The sequence below is a fragment of the Pipistrellus hanaki genome, assembly GCF_964339955.1.
Source record: "Pipistrellus hanaki genome assembly, chromosome: 16".
In the NCBI taxonomy this organism is placed as follows: domain Eukaryota; kingdom Metazoa; phylum Chordata; class Mammalia; order Chiroptera; family Vespertilionidae; genus Pipistrellus; species Pipistrellus hanaki.
The window spans coordinates 2,345,395-2,357,394 of NC_140518.1; the positions used below are offsets into that span (position 1 = coordinate 2,345,395).

Genomic DNA, 12,000 nt, shown 5'->3' on the forward strand with positions numbered 1-12,000 from the left:
GCCCGGCTTTTGACCCAAAAAGGAGCCCCGATGGTCAGAGAATGTAACCAGACGGAGGCCTCCGCTCCCGCAGGGCCCCGAGAGCGCGCTCCGCAGGAGAGGTGCCGGGTGACAGCACTCAGTCGTGGTTTCCATTTCTTACACCTTCAAACGGACTCGGCCGGCGTGGCTCCGTGGGTGAGCGCTCATCTGTGAGCCAGGAGGTCAGGGTTCGATGCCCAGTCAGGGCACACGTCTGGGTGGTGGGCTTGATCCCTAGTAGGGAGCGTGCAGGAGGCAGCCGATGTATGTTTCTCTCTCATCAGTGTTTCTCCCTCTCTCTTTCTCTCTTTCCCTTTCCCTTCTCCACCGCCCCCCCTCTCTCACAAAAAAAAAAAAAAAAAAAAAAAAATCAATAAAAACAAGGTGGCCTGAAGCGCAGGCTCTTGGTGGCAGGCAGGCGGTCAGGCCGCGGCAGGGAGCGGAGACCTGGAGGATGCGGGCAGGGACGGGGACTTGCAGGGAAGGACCGAGAGGTGGGCGGTCAGGTGGGCGGGCGGTCGGTCGGCCGGCCGGTGGTGACAGGCCTGGAGCGGGCGGGATCTCGGGCGGGAGGCAGGGGAGAGACTGGGTGCAGCACAGAACCGGACTCGCGGTGACAGAAACCATGCTCGGAGCCGGACACTGACCGCGACACGCTGTGGATGTTTGCGTACCGTCCCCGGGATTCACCGTCTGGAATAAAATAGCTCTGTTACGCTTCTTTGGAAAAAATATTGTGCATTTTTAAAGGCATAATTATAACTGATACAGGGCTTGCTCTCTGGGCATATTCGTTAGCTACGGCGTCAGGCCTCTTACAAACGGACTCCTGTTTGGGAGCGGGGGACGTGCCTCCGACCAGATGGAACAGAAGCCGGGCGGCGGGAACCGGGTGTCTGACAGGGGCGGCGCCCCGAGTGAGTCATTGTTTACCCGCTGCCGCGGAGGATGACGGTCGGCGCTGAGAGCATCCTCTGTCCCCGCTCCCGCTGGCCTTGGGCAACGTCCTGTGTGAGCCCCGGCTCCGGAGGCCTGTGCGGGGCGGCGGGGGGGGGTGCTTTAGTTCCGCTGGGAGGGGCCCCTCTCCACGAGGCCAGGGCTTCCTGTCCGCGAGGAAACCGGAAGTCGAGGACATTTACTGTGTCATCAAAACAGTACACACAGCCTGGTGGGTGCGTTTGACATCAGAGGGGTACCCAGTGGGCTGCCTGGTCCAGGTACCCCCAAAGGGAGCCACGGCCCGGCCCGTAAGAATGGGGAGACGGCGGGTCTGCCGTGGCCGTTGCCGGAGATCCGAGCGGTTTCATGGTGGCGCCTGACCGTCCCGCGGAGTGTGCGCTCGCCCTCCCCGCGTGCCGAGGTGCCCGGAGAGGCAGTCCCCGGGCCGCGCGTCTGCGGTCACGTGTGTAGGAGCCCCGCTCAGGGCCGAGTGTCGGGAGGTCACGGTTGGATTCCCGGTCGTGGCACATGCCTGGCTGCGGGCTCATCTTTGATGTTTCTGTCTCTCTCTCTCCATTCCTCTCTGAAATACATTTTAAAAAGAAGAAGAAACAGGAAAAAAGTATTTACATACACACATACACACATGTATGCATAGATAGATGCATACATGGGTAGGTACATACATACATGGGTGGATAGATAGATACATAGGTATATAGATGATAGGTACACACATACATATATGGATGATGGATAGATAGGCAGATACCGTGTTTCCCCAAAAATAAGACATCCTCTGAAAATAAGACCTAGCGCATGGAAAGATAAGACATCCCCTGAAAATAAGACCTAGCGCAACTTTGGGAGAAAAAATTAATATAAGACACTGTCTTATTTTTGGGGAAACAGGGTAGATAAGTACATAGGAAGATACATATATACATAGATGATGGATGGATGGATGTCCTGGAAAGATCAGCCTTCGCTGGGAGGTCACAGGGCCGTGACACTGGTCCTGTGTCCTGCCCGGGCACCAGGTGTCACAGGCTCTAAAGGGGCCGCCGCCTCGGATCTCTGGTGGCCAGACCTGGGCCCAGAGCACCTTCACGTTGAGGTCACCATGCGACACCCTCTCAGGGCCCCTCCCGCCTTTGGTTGGTGAATGGGGTGTCTCTCAGCTCTGCGGTTCCCTTTCTGCTGTGGCCATGAGCTCCCAGGGGGACGGGATGCAAACTCAGTGAAAGGGGGTTTTTCTGCCGTAAATAGAGCCTCTGACACGTGGTCGACCGCAGGCCGCCCGCCCCAGCAGCCGCTGGTCAAACAGGCGAATTTGCACCCATTCTGCGGCGGCACTGTGCTCCCTGACACTGATCTTGGAACAGGCTGTGCGAGGCCAAAAATACCCTCCCTGAGCCTGGGACACGTGCTTCTGAGAAGAGAGGAAGCAGAGGACGCGGAGAAAACAGCCAGGCAGCTAACAGAAGGAACTGGAGTTTACATAGAAAAGCCCTGCTGAAACCGGTTTGGCTCAGTGGATAGAGCGTCGGCCTGCGGACTGAGAGGTACCGGGTTCGATTCCGGTCAAGGGCATGTACCTTCGTTTCAGATACATTCCCAGTAGGGGGTGTGCAGGAGGCAGCTGGTCCATGCTCCTCTCTCGTCGATGTTTCTAGCTCTATCCTTCTCCCTTCCTCTCTGTAAAAAATCAATAAAATATGTTTTAAAAAATAATAAAATAAAACCAACCGGCGTTATGGAGGGCCGTAAAGGAGTTACATGCTTCCAGATGTTGGTCGCCATAGTAACTATCATCAGATACTTTGCCCCAAATAGTACATGCCTGCTAATGTACAAAATGAGTACTTTTCTACTGTAATTATAAACTACCTAAAATGATTTACTTTTTCTTTGGAATCAGATTGTTGGCATTTGGGGCTTCCTGTTTTCTAAGTAAAGACTCTTATCAGTGCAGCCCTGGCTGGTGTGGCTCAGTGGTTGGAGCATCGGCCTGCACACCGAAGGGTCTAGGGTTTGATCTCCGTCAAGGACATGCACCTGGGCTGCAGGATCAATCCCTGGCTCCGGCCAGGCCACATGCTGGAAGCAACCCGTACTTGTGTCTCTCTCACATCCATGTTCCTCTCTCTGTCTCTCCCTCTCCCTCCCTCCCTTCCGCCTTCTCTAAGATCAGTGGGAAAATATACTCCATGAGGATTAACAAAAAAGAGAAATAAGAAGATGGGGCAGGCCACAGGAGGGGGGCACAGGGGGAGCACCCAGAGCCGCATCGGGGATGTGCTGAGACAGAGAGCAAATATGAGCAAATCGTGTACTTTTACAGCTTTTCCAAAGGTGTTTATTTTTATGATTGGGTTATGTCCTTTTCAGAGACTCCTGGGAATTGCCCGATAATTTACCACTGAAACAAGGTACCTGCCGTTGTATTTGAATTATGGCCACATTTTCTACAACAAAAATGTGAGTGCATTGGTAGGGGGAGCTGAAATTAGAATGGCTTAAAAAATACCGAGGATATATGGTTAATATACACTGAGCAGCCAGATTATGGTGATCTCTGAACGCATAATGATCTGGCCACTCCGTGTATATCCTGTGTAATAAAAGACTAATATGCAAATTGTCCCCCTGACCAGGAGTTCAACCAGCAGGCAGGCCAGCCAACCACCCATGTCCCCTCCCCCTGGCCAGGCTGGCCGGACCTCCCCTCCCCAGCCATGTACAAATTCATGCACCGGGCCTCTAATGTGTGTGTGTATGTATCAATATATGTATATGTGTATGTGTATGTATATACACACTGAGTGGCCGGATTATTATACGTTCAGAGATCATAATAATCTAGCCACTCAGTGTATATATACATACATATTGATGTGTACACACACACACACACACACACACACACACACACACTAGCAGTTCCACACTTGGTCACCAGAGGGCACTTTGTTGACGTGAGACCAACGGGAAAGAAAGGAAACTGGTGAACACCAGGGTTAAGGGTCAAAAGGAAACCGGCTCAGTATTCCTCAGAGTCCTGGTTGGCAGCCTCCTGGGGGGCCCCTTTGAATGAACTGGACCCACACTGATATGCTCCCATCCTGGGCTCCAGGCGCTCGGGATTTAAATTACTCTGAGCTTCAGGCTTGCGGGCCGCCCCGGAGGGTGCTGTGCCCGGCAGGGCGGCAGGGTCAGCCTTGGACGCATGGAACTCAGAGGTGCCGGCCCCTCCCGCAGGCCCAGGCTCAGCAGGCAGAGCAGAGCGGGTGTGGAATGAGGGGGCTAGCGTCTTGTCCTTTGACATTAGTTCACGTTCCAGCATCCTGGGCGCAGGGTGAGCAGCCCCCTGCCATCGGCATTCCGTGTGTGTCCGTGTGTGTCCTCCTGGGAACCGAGGCGCAACCTGAGCATGTGCCCTGACAGGGACCTAACCGTGACCTCCTGGTTCATAGGTCAGTGCTCACCCCTGAGCCGTGCGCCGGGCCGTCTCACCTTTCACAAGGAAGACGAGCTCCAGGGGGAGACGGCAGACAGAGCGTGAAATGGATCTGTGCCGGGTGACAGGGAGTAAGGAAGACAAAGATCACAAGGTTTTTGTTGGATTTCCCCCCCCCCCCCCTTTTTCCTGTTGCTTTTATTTTTTGCAGGGTGTGGAGGAGACAGGGCAAAGAGTGAAGGAAGACCTGGCCTTTTATTTACTTTTTTAAACTCGGGAAGAGTGATGGCCCCTCCCGGTACCTATGCAGACGGATACGATTAACTCGCTGCTCCAGAAAACTATTTTAATCCCCGAGTCATTTACTTGGGCTTTACAGTAGACTGGCATTTGTGTCGGATTTTCCTGCCCTAATTACTTTTTGCTTAAGCGTGTTTGAAAATTGTTTTAAATTCCTTTGGTGGAACCGGGGGGTGGGGGTGGGGGGGAGAAGGAGGGGGTGAGGAGACCTGGGCCACAGCCGGGTCGGACTGGGTGTCCCGCTTCCCTGAATAAAAGCCTCCAGACACGCGGCCGGTGGGAGAGGGAATCAGAGCCAGCTTTCTGGAGAACAGTTTGGCAAAAGTATTTGTATAATAAAACTCTTAAAAAACACGCTTACCCTTTGATCCAGTGATCCCACATCTAGGAACTTATCCTAAGGAGGTCATCTGACGAGCAGGCAGAAAAGTAGGACCAAGGCGCTCACACATTTATGTCAGAAAAACGAAACACAGACACACACGAGGTGACACCGGCGGGATGGATGAAAGCATGAGTGCTTCTAGCGCTGCCCTTGAGTCCACAGACTGACACTCTACCCACTGAGCCTAATGGGTTAGGGCTGATTTTGTACGTTTTTGTGTGCTTTTCAACTTTTCTGCTTAAATACAGGGTGTCATCCCCCGCAAAAAAAATAAAATAAATATGGACACGCTTTTTTCTGAGCTCAGTTGACGTTTCTTTTCAGATGTAGCCCGTCGGAATGAATAATTATTCACGTGTGTCTACATTTGGGGAGGACACCCTATGTGTGTTCCTTTGTAATTAGAAAAACCAGCCGTCATGCATTTTAAAAGGATGCCTGTGCAGTGTATCCATGAGGAAAGTAACGTGTTGCTATTCGGTGCCCACACACAGAGGGTCCATTGGATACACACGTGACAGTTCAGATTGCGTGTGTTTCCTCGAGAGTCGTGTGTGTGCATGTGAGTTATCAGCAATCACACCGACTTCATAAAATCAGGCGCACGGTAGGCTGTGTTGTCCGAGGGACAGGACCGCCGTCAGCGGAACCCCGTGGTGGCCCGGGCAGCGTGACCGAGGGCTGCTCCCCGACACCGGCTCCCGGAGGGACTGAGCTGTCCCGGGAGCGCCATGCGTGGGCAGAGCGCACGCCCAGTGGGTTTTCTGCGAGCGAGACGCAAAACTCGCTCATTGTCTGCAGAGCGTCAGGACAGGACTGAGGACATGGGGACACCGGCTTCAGCGTCTGAAAGCAGCTCCCCCGTTAAACGTGTCACTGTCTCCTCTCGGTCCTCCTGTCCTCCGCCAGGCACCCCGGAGGGAGGGTGAGGTCAGCGCTGGGCAGCCAGGGACACAAGGCCCCGTTCGGGGGCCTCTGCTGCCTCAGTGGGCCGGGAACTGGGCCCGGGACCGGGGAGCGGGGAGCTTGCCCCAATGGTCACATGGAAGAGCCTCTGAGGAACGGGCCACCTGCGTCCTCAGTACTGGGGCTGCGTTTGGTACTTGGAGGCGCTCTTGTCAGGTACCCACAGGGTGAATGCCAACCCAGATAAGCCGAGAATGGGGAAAGCAGGTAAATCTCCCTCTCCTAAAAAAAATGTTTTTATTATTGATCTCAGAAAGGAAGGGAGAGACACCAATAATGAGAGAGAATCATGGATCGGCTGCCTCCCCCTACTGGGGATAGAGCCTGCAACCCGGGCCCATGCCCTGACCGGGAATCGGACCGTGACCTCCTGGTTCACAGGGCGACACTGAGCCACGCCGGCGGGGCTAATCTCACTCTTTTGACGCCAAGTCCAATCCCAGTCCTACGGGCCGTGACCTTGAGCACGTCTACTCGCTGAGGCGGCTGTCTGTGCCCTCCCGGAGCTCAGAACCTGGCGCCCGCCCACCTCGCCTCGTAAGGCGGCGAGGCCTGTGCCAGGGCGGGCGGCCTCCGGTCTTCGCTCACGTGCTGTCCTCTCTCCCTCCGCCCGACAGTTCCCCTACGCCGCCCCGCCCCCCCAGGAGCCGGTGAAGACGCTGCGGAGCCTGGTCAACATCCGCAAGGACACCCTGCGGCTCGTCAAGTAAGTGCCCGTCCCACGCTGCATCGGCCGGGCCCTCCCGCGGGCAGCCACCCCCACAGAGCCCCGCAGAGCCCCGCAGAGCAGGGGTGCCGGGGCCCTCCCGCGGGCCGGCAGGCACACCCCGCAGAGCAGGGGTCCCGGCCCCAGAGCCACAACCGGGCCTGCTTGGGTCGGACTCTGCGTGGAGACGGTTGAAGCTCCCCCTCGCAGTCCGTGAGTGCGAGCACTGGCCCTTCCCTGGCCCGTCACGCAGGCCCTGCCTGATGAGTTTCTTTTAAGAGAAGAATATTGCGGGAGAAGGTGAAGTTGCAGACCCTCCACACGCCTGTGGAGAGATGAGCTGTTTGAACTAGGAATAGGCAATCCTTACTCATTGCTTACATCCACTTCACATTTATTCTTAACCTCATACGCCAGACACTCAGCGCCCAGCGGCAGCTTCGTGCCCATCGTGTTGTCCCTCATTCACCTTCTCTGTGCTGTTCCTGAAGCGGTGGCAGGCGTTTTGCTGTTTTTGTGTGTGTCTTTAAAAAAATATTTTTATTGATGTCAGAGAGGAAGGGAGAGGGAGAGAGAGAAACATCAATGATGAGAGAATCACTGATCGGCTGCCTCCTGCACGCCCCACACTGGGGATCAAACCCACAACCCAGGCATGTGCCCTTGACCGGAGTCCAACCCTTCAGTCCACAGGCTGACACTCTACCCACTGAGCCACACCGGCGAGGGCTTCAGCGTCCGCTTTAAGCAGATGCCACCTCCGCTGAGGCTCGGGGCTCCCCGGGGACAGGCGGGAGGAGGCTGGAAGGGAGAGGTGGGGCTTAGGAAACTGTGTCAGCTACGTGACTAGGAACCTCGGTTCCGATGAGAAATGAACATCAGTGCTGTCGGGTAAAGGCGAGGACGCTCGCTGTCGCGTGTGAAGTATCAGCGACCACCGCCCGCCCGTGGCAATGGCAGTGATGACCGCCCGTGGCAATGGCAGTGACGCCCCTGCTGTCACCCCGAGGAGGGCGGAGCGGGCTCGGCGGAGGCAGCCACGCTGTGTCACAGTTAAAAGCGTGTAAATGCCGGGGTGCCGCCGCTCGCTGAGGCTGGGTGCTTGCCAGGTGCGCGGAGGAGGTGAAGGCGCCGGGGGCCGAGGCCGGCAGAGCTAAGGTCCACTACAACGTGGAGTTCACCTTCGACACGGACGCCCGCGTGGCCATCACCATCTACTACCAGGCCACCGAGGAGTTCCAGAACGGCATCGCCAGGTACGCCGGGCCGGGGCCGCCACCCCGCAGCCCGCCGGGGCCCACCCTCAGCACTCACCGGGCCAGAGCTGCTCTGGAACGTGGGCTTTCTTCTGCAGACCCTTCTTCTTCTTCTTCTTCTTCTTCTTCTTCTTCTTCTTCTTCTTCTTCTTCTTCTTCTTCTTCTATTTTTAATATATTTTATTGATTTTTTACAAAGAGGAAGGGAGAAGGATAGAGCGTTAGAAACATTGATCTGCTGCCTCCTGCACACCCCTTACTGGGGATGTGCCCACAACCAAGGTGCATGCCCTTGACCGGAACTGAACCTGAGACCTCTCAGTCTGCAGGCCGACGCTCTATCCACTGAGCCACACCGGTTAGGGCAACCCTACTTTTTAAAAAAAAATATTTCTGTTGATTTCAGAGAGGAAGGAAAGGGAGAGAGAGAGAGAGAAACATCCATGATAGGAGAGAATCGTTGATCGGCTGCCTCCTGCATGCCCCCCCCTGGGGATTGAGCTGTGCCCTGCCTGACTGGGAATCGAACCGTGACCTCCTGACCCATAGACGGATGCTCAGCCGCTGAGCCACGCCAGCCGGACACAGAGGCCCGCCTCTGCCCTTTGCCCTTAAAGTGGTGCCACGTGGGTGCCTGGCAGGCGGCGGCGGAGCCTTCAAGTCGTTACATTACAGTTAGAACCCTGTGACGCGACCCTGCGTGGCCGGTGGCCGCACAGACGGGTTTGATCGCATCACCCGTCCGGAGCCGAGGCCGTGGATAACGGGAGGCCCGGTCTGCCGGTGTCCTCCCGGCACTGGAGAGCGGGTGACAGAGCAGGCGTTAGCGGAGGACATGGCCGGGCCACCGGGGCCACACGCTGACGCTCACTCTGCTCCCCGCTCTGGCCGGCAGCTACATCCCCAGAGACGGCAGCCTGCAGTCGGAGACGGTGCACTACAAGCGCGGCGTGTGCCAGCAGTTCTGCCTGCCCTCCCACACCGTGGACCCCTCCGAGTGGGCCGACGAGGAGGTGAGCCCCCGCCCGGGGGGGGGCACGCGGGGCAGGGGCCCCCCAGGAGCTCGTGAGGACACGGCCAGCAGCGAAGGGACTGACTGCCCAGGCGCCCAGAGGTCCGCTCACCTTCAGCCTCGTAACGCCTTCACACCCTAAAGCCGTGGTCGGCAAACCACGGCTCTCGAGCCTCATGCGGCTCTTTGTCCCCTTGAGTGTGGCCCCAACTGCCCTCCTCTGCTAGCCATCTTGTGGTGGCCATCTTGTGTCCACATGGGGGCAGCTATTGTGTGTTGGAGTGATGGTCAATATGCATATTACTCTTTTATTAGATAAGATACACACACACAGAGTGGCCATATTATGATCCCTGAACGCATAATAATCAGGCCACCCAGTGTGTGTGTGTGTGTGTGTGTGTGTGTGTGTGTGTGTGTATATATATATATATATATATATATATATATATATATAAATATATATATAAATATTAGAGGCCCTGTGCATGAATTTGTGCATGGGTGGGGTCTAGCCAGCCTGGCCAGAGGGAGGGGACATGAGCTGTTGGCCTGCCTGCTGGTCAAACTACTGGTCAAGGGACAATTTGCATATTAGCCTTTTATTATATAGAATAGGCTCTAAGTGGCCAGATTATTATGCGTTCAGAGATCATAATCATCTGGCCACTCAGTGTATATATTGATTGATTTCAGAGAGGAAGAGGGAGAGAGAGATAGAAACATCTTTGGTAAGAATCATTGAACGGCTGCCTCCTGTATGCCCCCTACTGGGGAGTCAGCACAACGCACAGGCATGTGCCCTGACCAGGAATCGAACCGTGACCTCTTGGTTCATAGGTTGCCGTTCAGCCCCTGAGCCGCGCCGGCGGTAGAGACGAGGTTCTTGACGACGCCCCCTTTCTGATGGCCCGGTGCCGCTAAACGTGTGCTTTCTTCCCTCCTCGCTTTCCCTGCAGCTGGGCTTCGATCTGGACCGGGAGGTCTACCCGCTGGCGGTCCACGCCGTGGTGGACGAAGGAGACGGTACGGACCTCTGTCTCCTTTTGGGGCTCACTGCCCTTTGGGGCACGAGGCCTGGGGCAGCCTGGCCGCCCCTGTGGTGTCGGGCGGTGTCCGCACCCGCTCTCCCACTCGTGTTCGCAGGGCCGTCGGTGGCAAGAACACCCCGGTTCCGTAACGCGCCCCCATCGTGAGGGCACGGACCGCGGGGAATCGGGGCAGGGCGGGGCGTCAGGTGGTCGTTTGGTTTCCTTCCTCATCCGTGTGCCTTCCTTTCCTCCAGAGTATTTCGGCCACTGCCACGTGCTGCTGGGCACCTTTGAGAAGGTGAGTGCGTGGCTTTCTAGGGCCTCGCCTCTCTCCTGGGGCACGGGGCAGCCCCATCCCGGCTGCCTGAGCTCAGCAGGTGGCGCTGGCCCAGGAGGCCGGGGCTGGGGGAGGCCGGGCTGGGGGAGGAGGTCTGGGGCTCCACGGGGCCGAGCGCCAGCTCTGCCACCAATCGTGCGTGACCTTCCACCCCGAGGCCCCTTCTCTTCCCCTCCAAACGGAAGGGCCAGACCAGACGCGGGCAAGGCCCTGCCAGCCCGGGAGCCCGCAGCCCCCCCTCCCCCAGGGCTCCCAGACCGCGGGCGGCGGAGAGAGGCGCCAGGACAGGTGCCTGCCTGCGCCCTGTCCTCACCGCCCCGTCTCCCTGCAGCACTCGGACGGGACCTTCTGCGTCAAGCCCCTCAAGCAGAAGCAAGTGGTGAGTCCAGAGGGTGGGCTGCCAGTGCCTTCTCCTCCCCTTTCTCTCTGCTTCTCTCCCTCCCTCCCTCCCTCTCTCTCTCTCTCTCTCTCTCTCTCTCTCTCTCTCTCAACATAATTTTATTGATCTCAGAGAGGAAGGGAGAGAGAGAAACATCAGTGATGAAAGGGAATCATTGATTGGCTCCTGCACGCCCCACACTGAGGATGGAGCCCACAACTGGGGCCTGTGCCCTGACCCAGAATCAAAGTATAACCTCTGCCTCATAGGTCGACGCTCAACCACTGAGCCAGGCTGGCCGTTTCAGAGATGTTTTGAGAGAGGCAGAGCAGGCACTGCCTGGATATGGTGGCTGGCTGCGGAAGCTCAGGGAAGATGGCCTTCGGTAGCTCGAGCAGCATTAGTGACCGGCTTGGTCAGGCTGGAGGGTGGGGTATGCAATCAGGGCCAGGCCAGGCCGAGGGGCGGGGCCTGGGTTAGGGACACCAGGGACGGGCCAGCACCGGCATCAGCACCGCTGGGGCCCAGACTCATGGGAGTGAGCCTGGGTGTTGAAGGTGGAGTTTTAAGAAACAAGGGCTGGCCTGGCCGGTATGGCTCAGTGGATAGAGTGTCAGCCTGGGGACAGAAGGTGCCTAGGTTCGATTCTGGTCAAGGGAACGTGCCTGGATTGCGGGCTTTTCCCAGTGGGGGGCGTGCAGGAGGAGGCAGCCGATTCATAGATTCTCTCTCATCATGGGTGTTTCTATCTTTCTCTCCCTCTCCCTCCCGCTCTGAAATCAATACAAATATATTTTTTAAAAGAATTAAAAAATATAAGAAACAAGGGTTAGAGGGTGCTTTTGCTGCGTGTTGGAGATGGGCAGCTCCGTGGTGGGGGGGGGCTCAGCAGCCTCTCCTATGATCCCTCCCTTCTGTGTTTCTCTCTCCCCCGTTCCTTTCCCAGCTCTTCTCCTCTTTCTCTTCCACTCCTCTCTTTTTAGGGTGTGTCACCCTGACGTCCATGCCACAGCTGAGGTTACACTGGGATGCATCTTCTCCCACACTTCTAGTCTGCCCCTTCCTTTTTTTCTCTTTAATTATTTTTATTGCTTTCACAGAGGAAGGAAGAGGGAAATAGAGATAGAAACATCCATGATGAGAGAGAATCTTGGATCGGCTGCCTCCTGCAAGTCCCCCTCTGGGGATCGAGCCTGCAACCTGGGCGT

General features: G+C 56.5%; 1 protein-coding gene across 1 annotated transcript in view; it reads left to right on the forward strand.

The window, feature by feature from the left end:
- Positions 1 to 12,000, forward strand: part of RNF157 (ring finger protein 157) — a 47,607-nt gene that overhangs the window by 16,832 nt on the left and 18,775 nt on the right. Inside the window, exons 3-8 of the mRNA XM_084862122.1 lie at positions 6,689 to 6,777; positions 7,887 to 8,033; positions 8,929 to 9,046; positions 10,005 to 10,071; positions 10,331 to 10,374; positions 10,745 to 10,792. Coding sequence (XP_084718248.1) covers positions 6,689 to 6,777; positions 7,887 to 8,033; positions 8,929 to 9,046; positions 10,005 to 10,071; positions 10,331 to 10,374; positions 10,745 to 10,792 — 513 coding nt within the window. The remainder of the gene's footprint in view (positions 1 to 6,688; positions 6,778 to 7,886; positions 8,034 to 8,928; positions 9,047 to 10,004; positions 10,072 to 10,330; positions 10,375 to 10,744; positions 10,793 to 12,000) is intronic.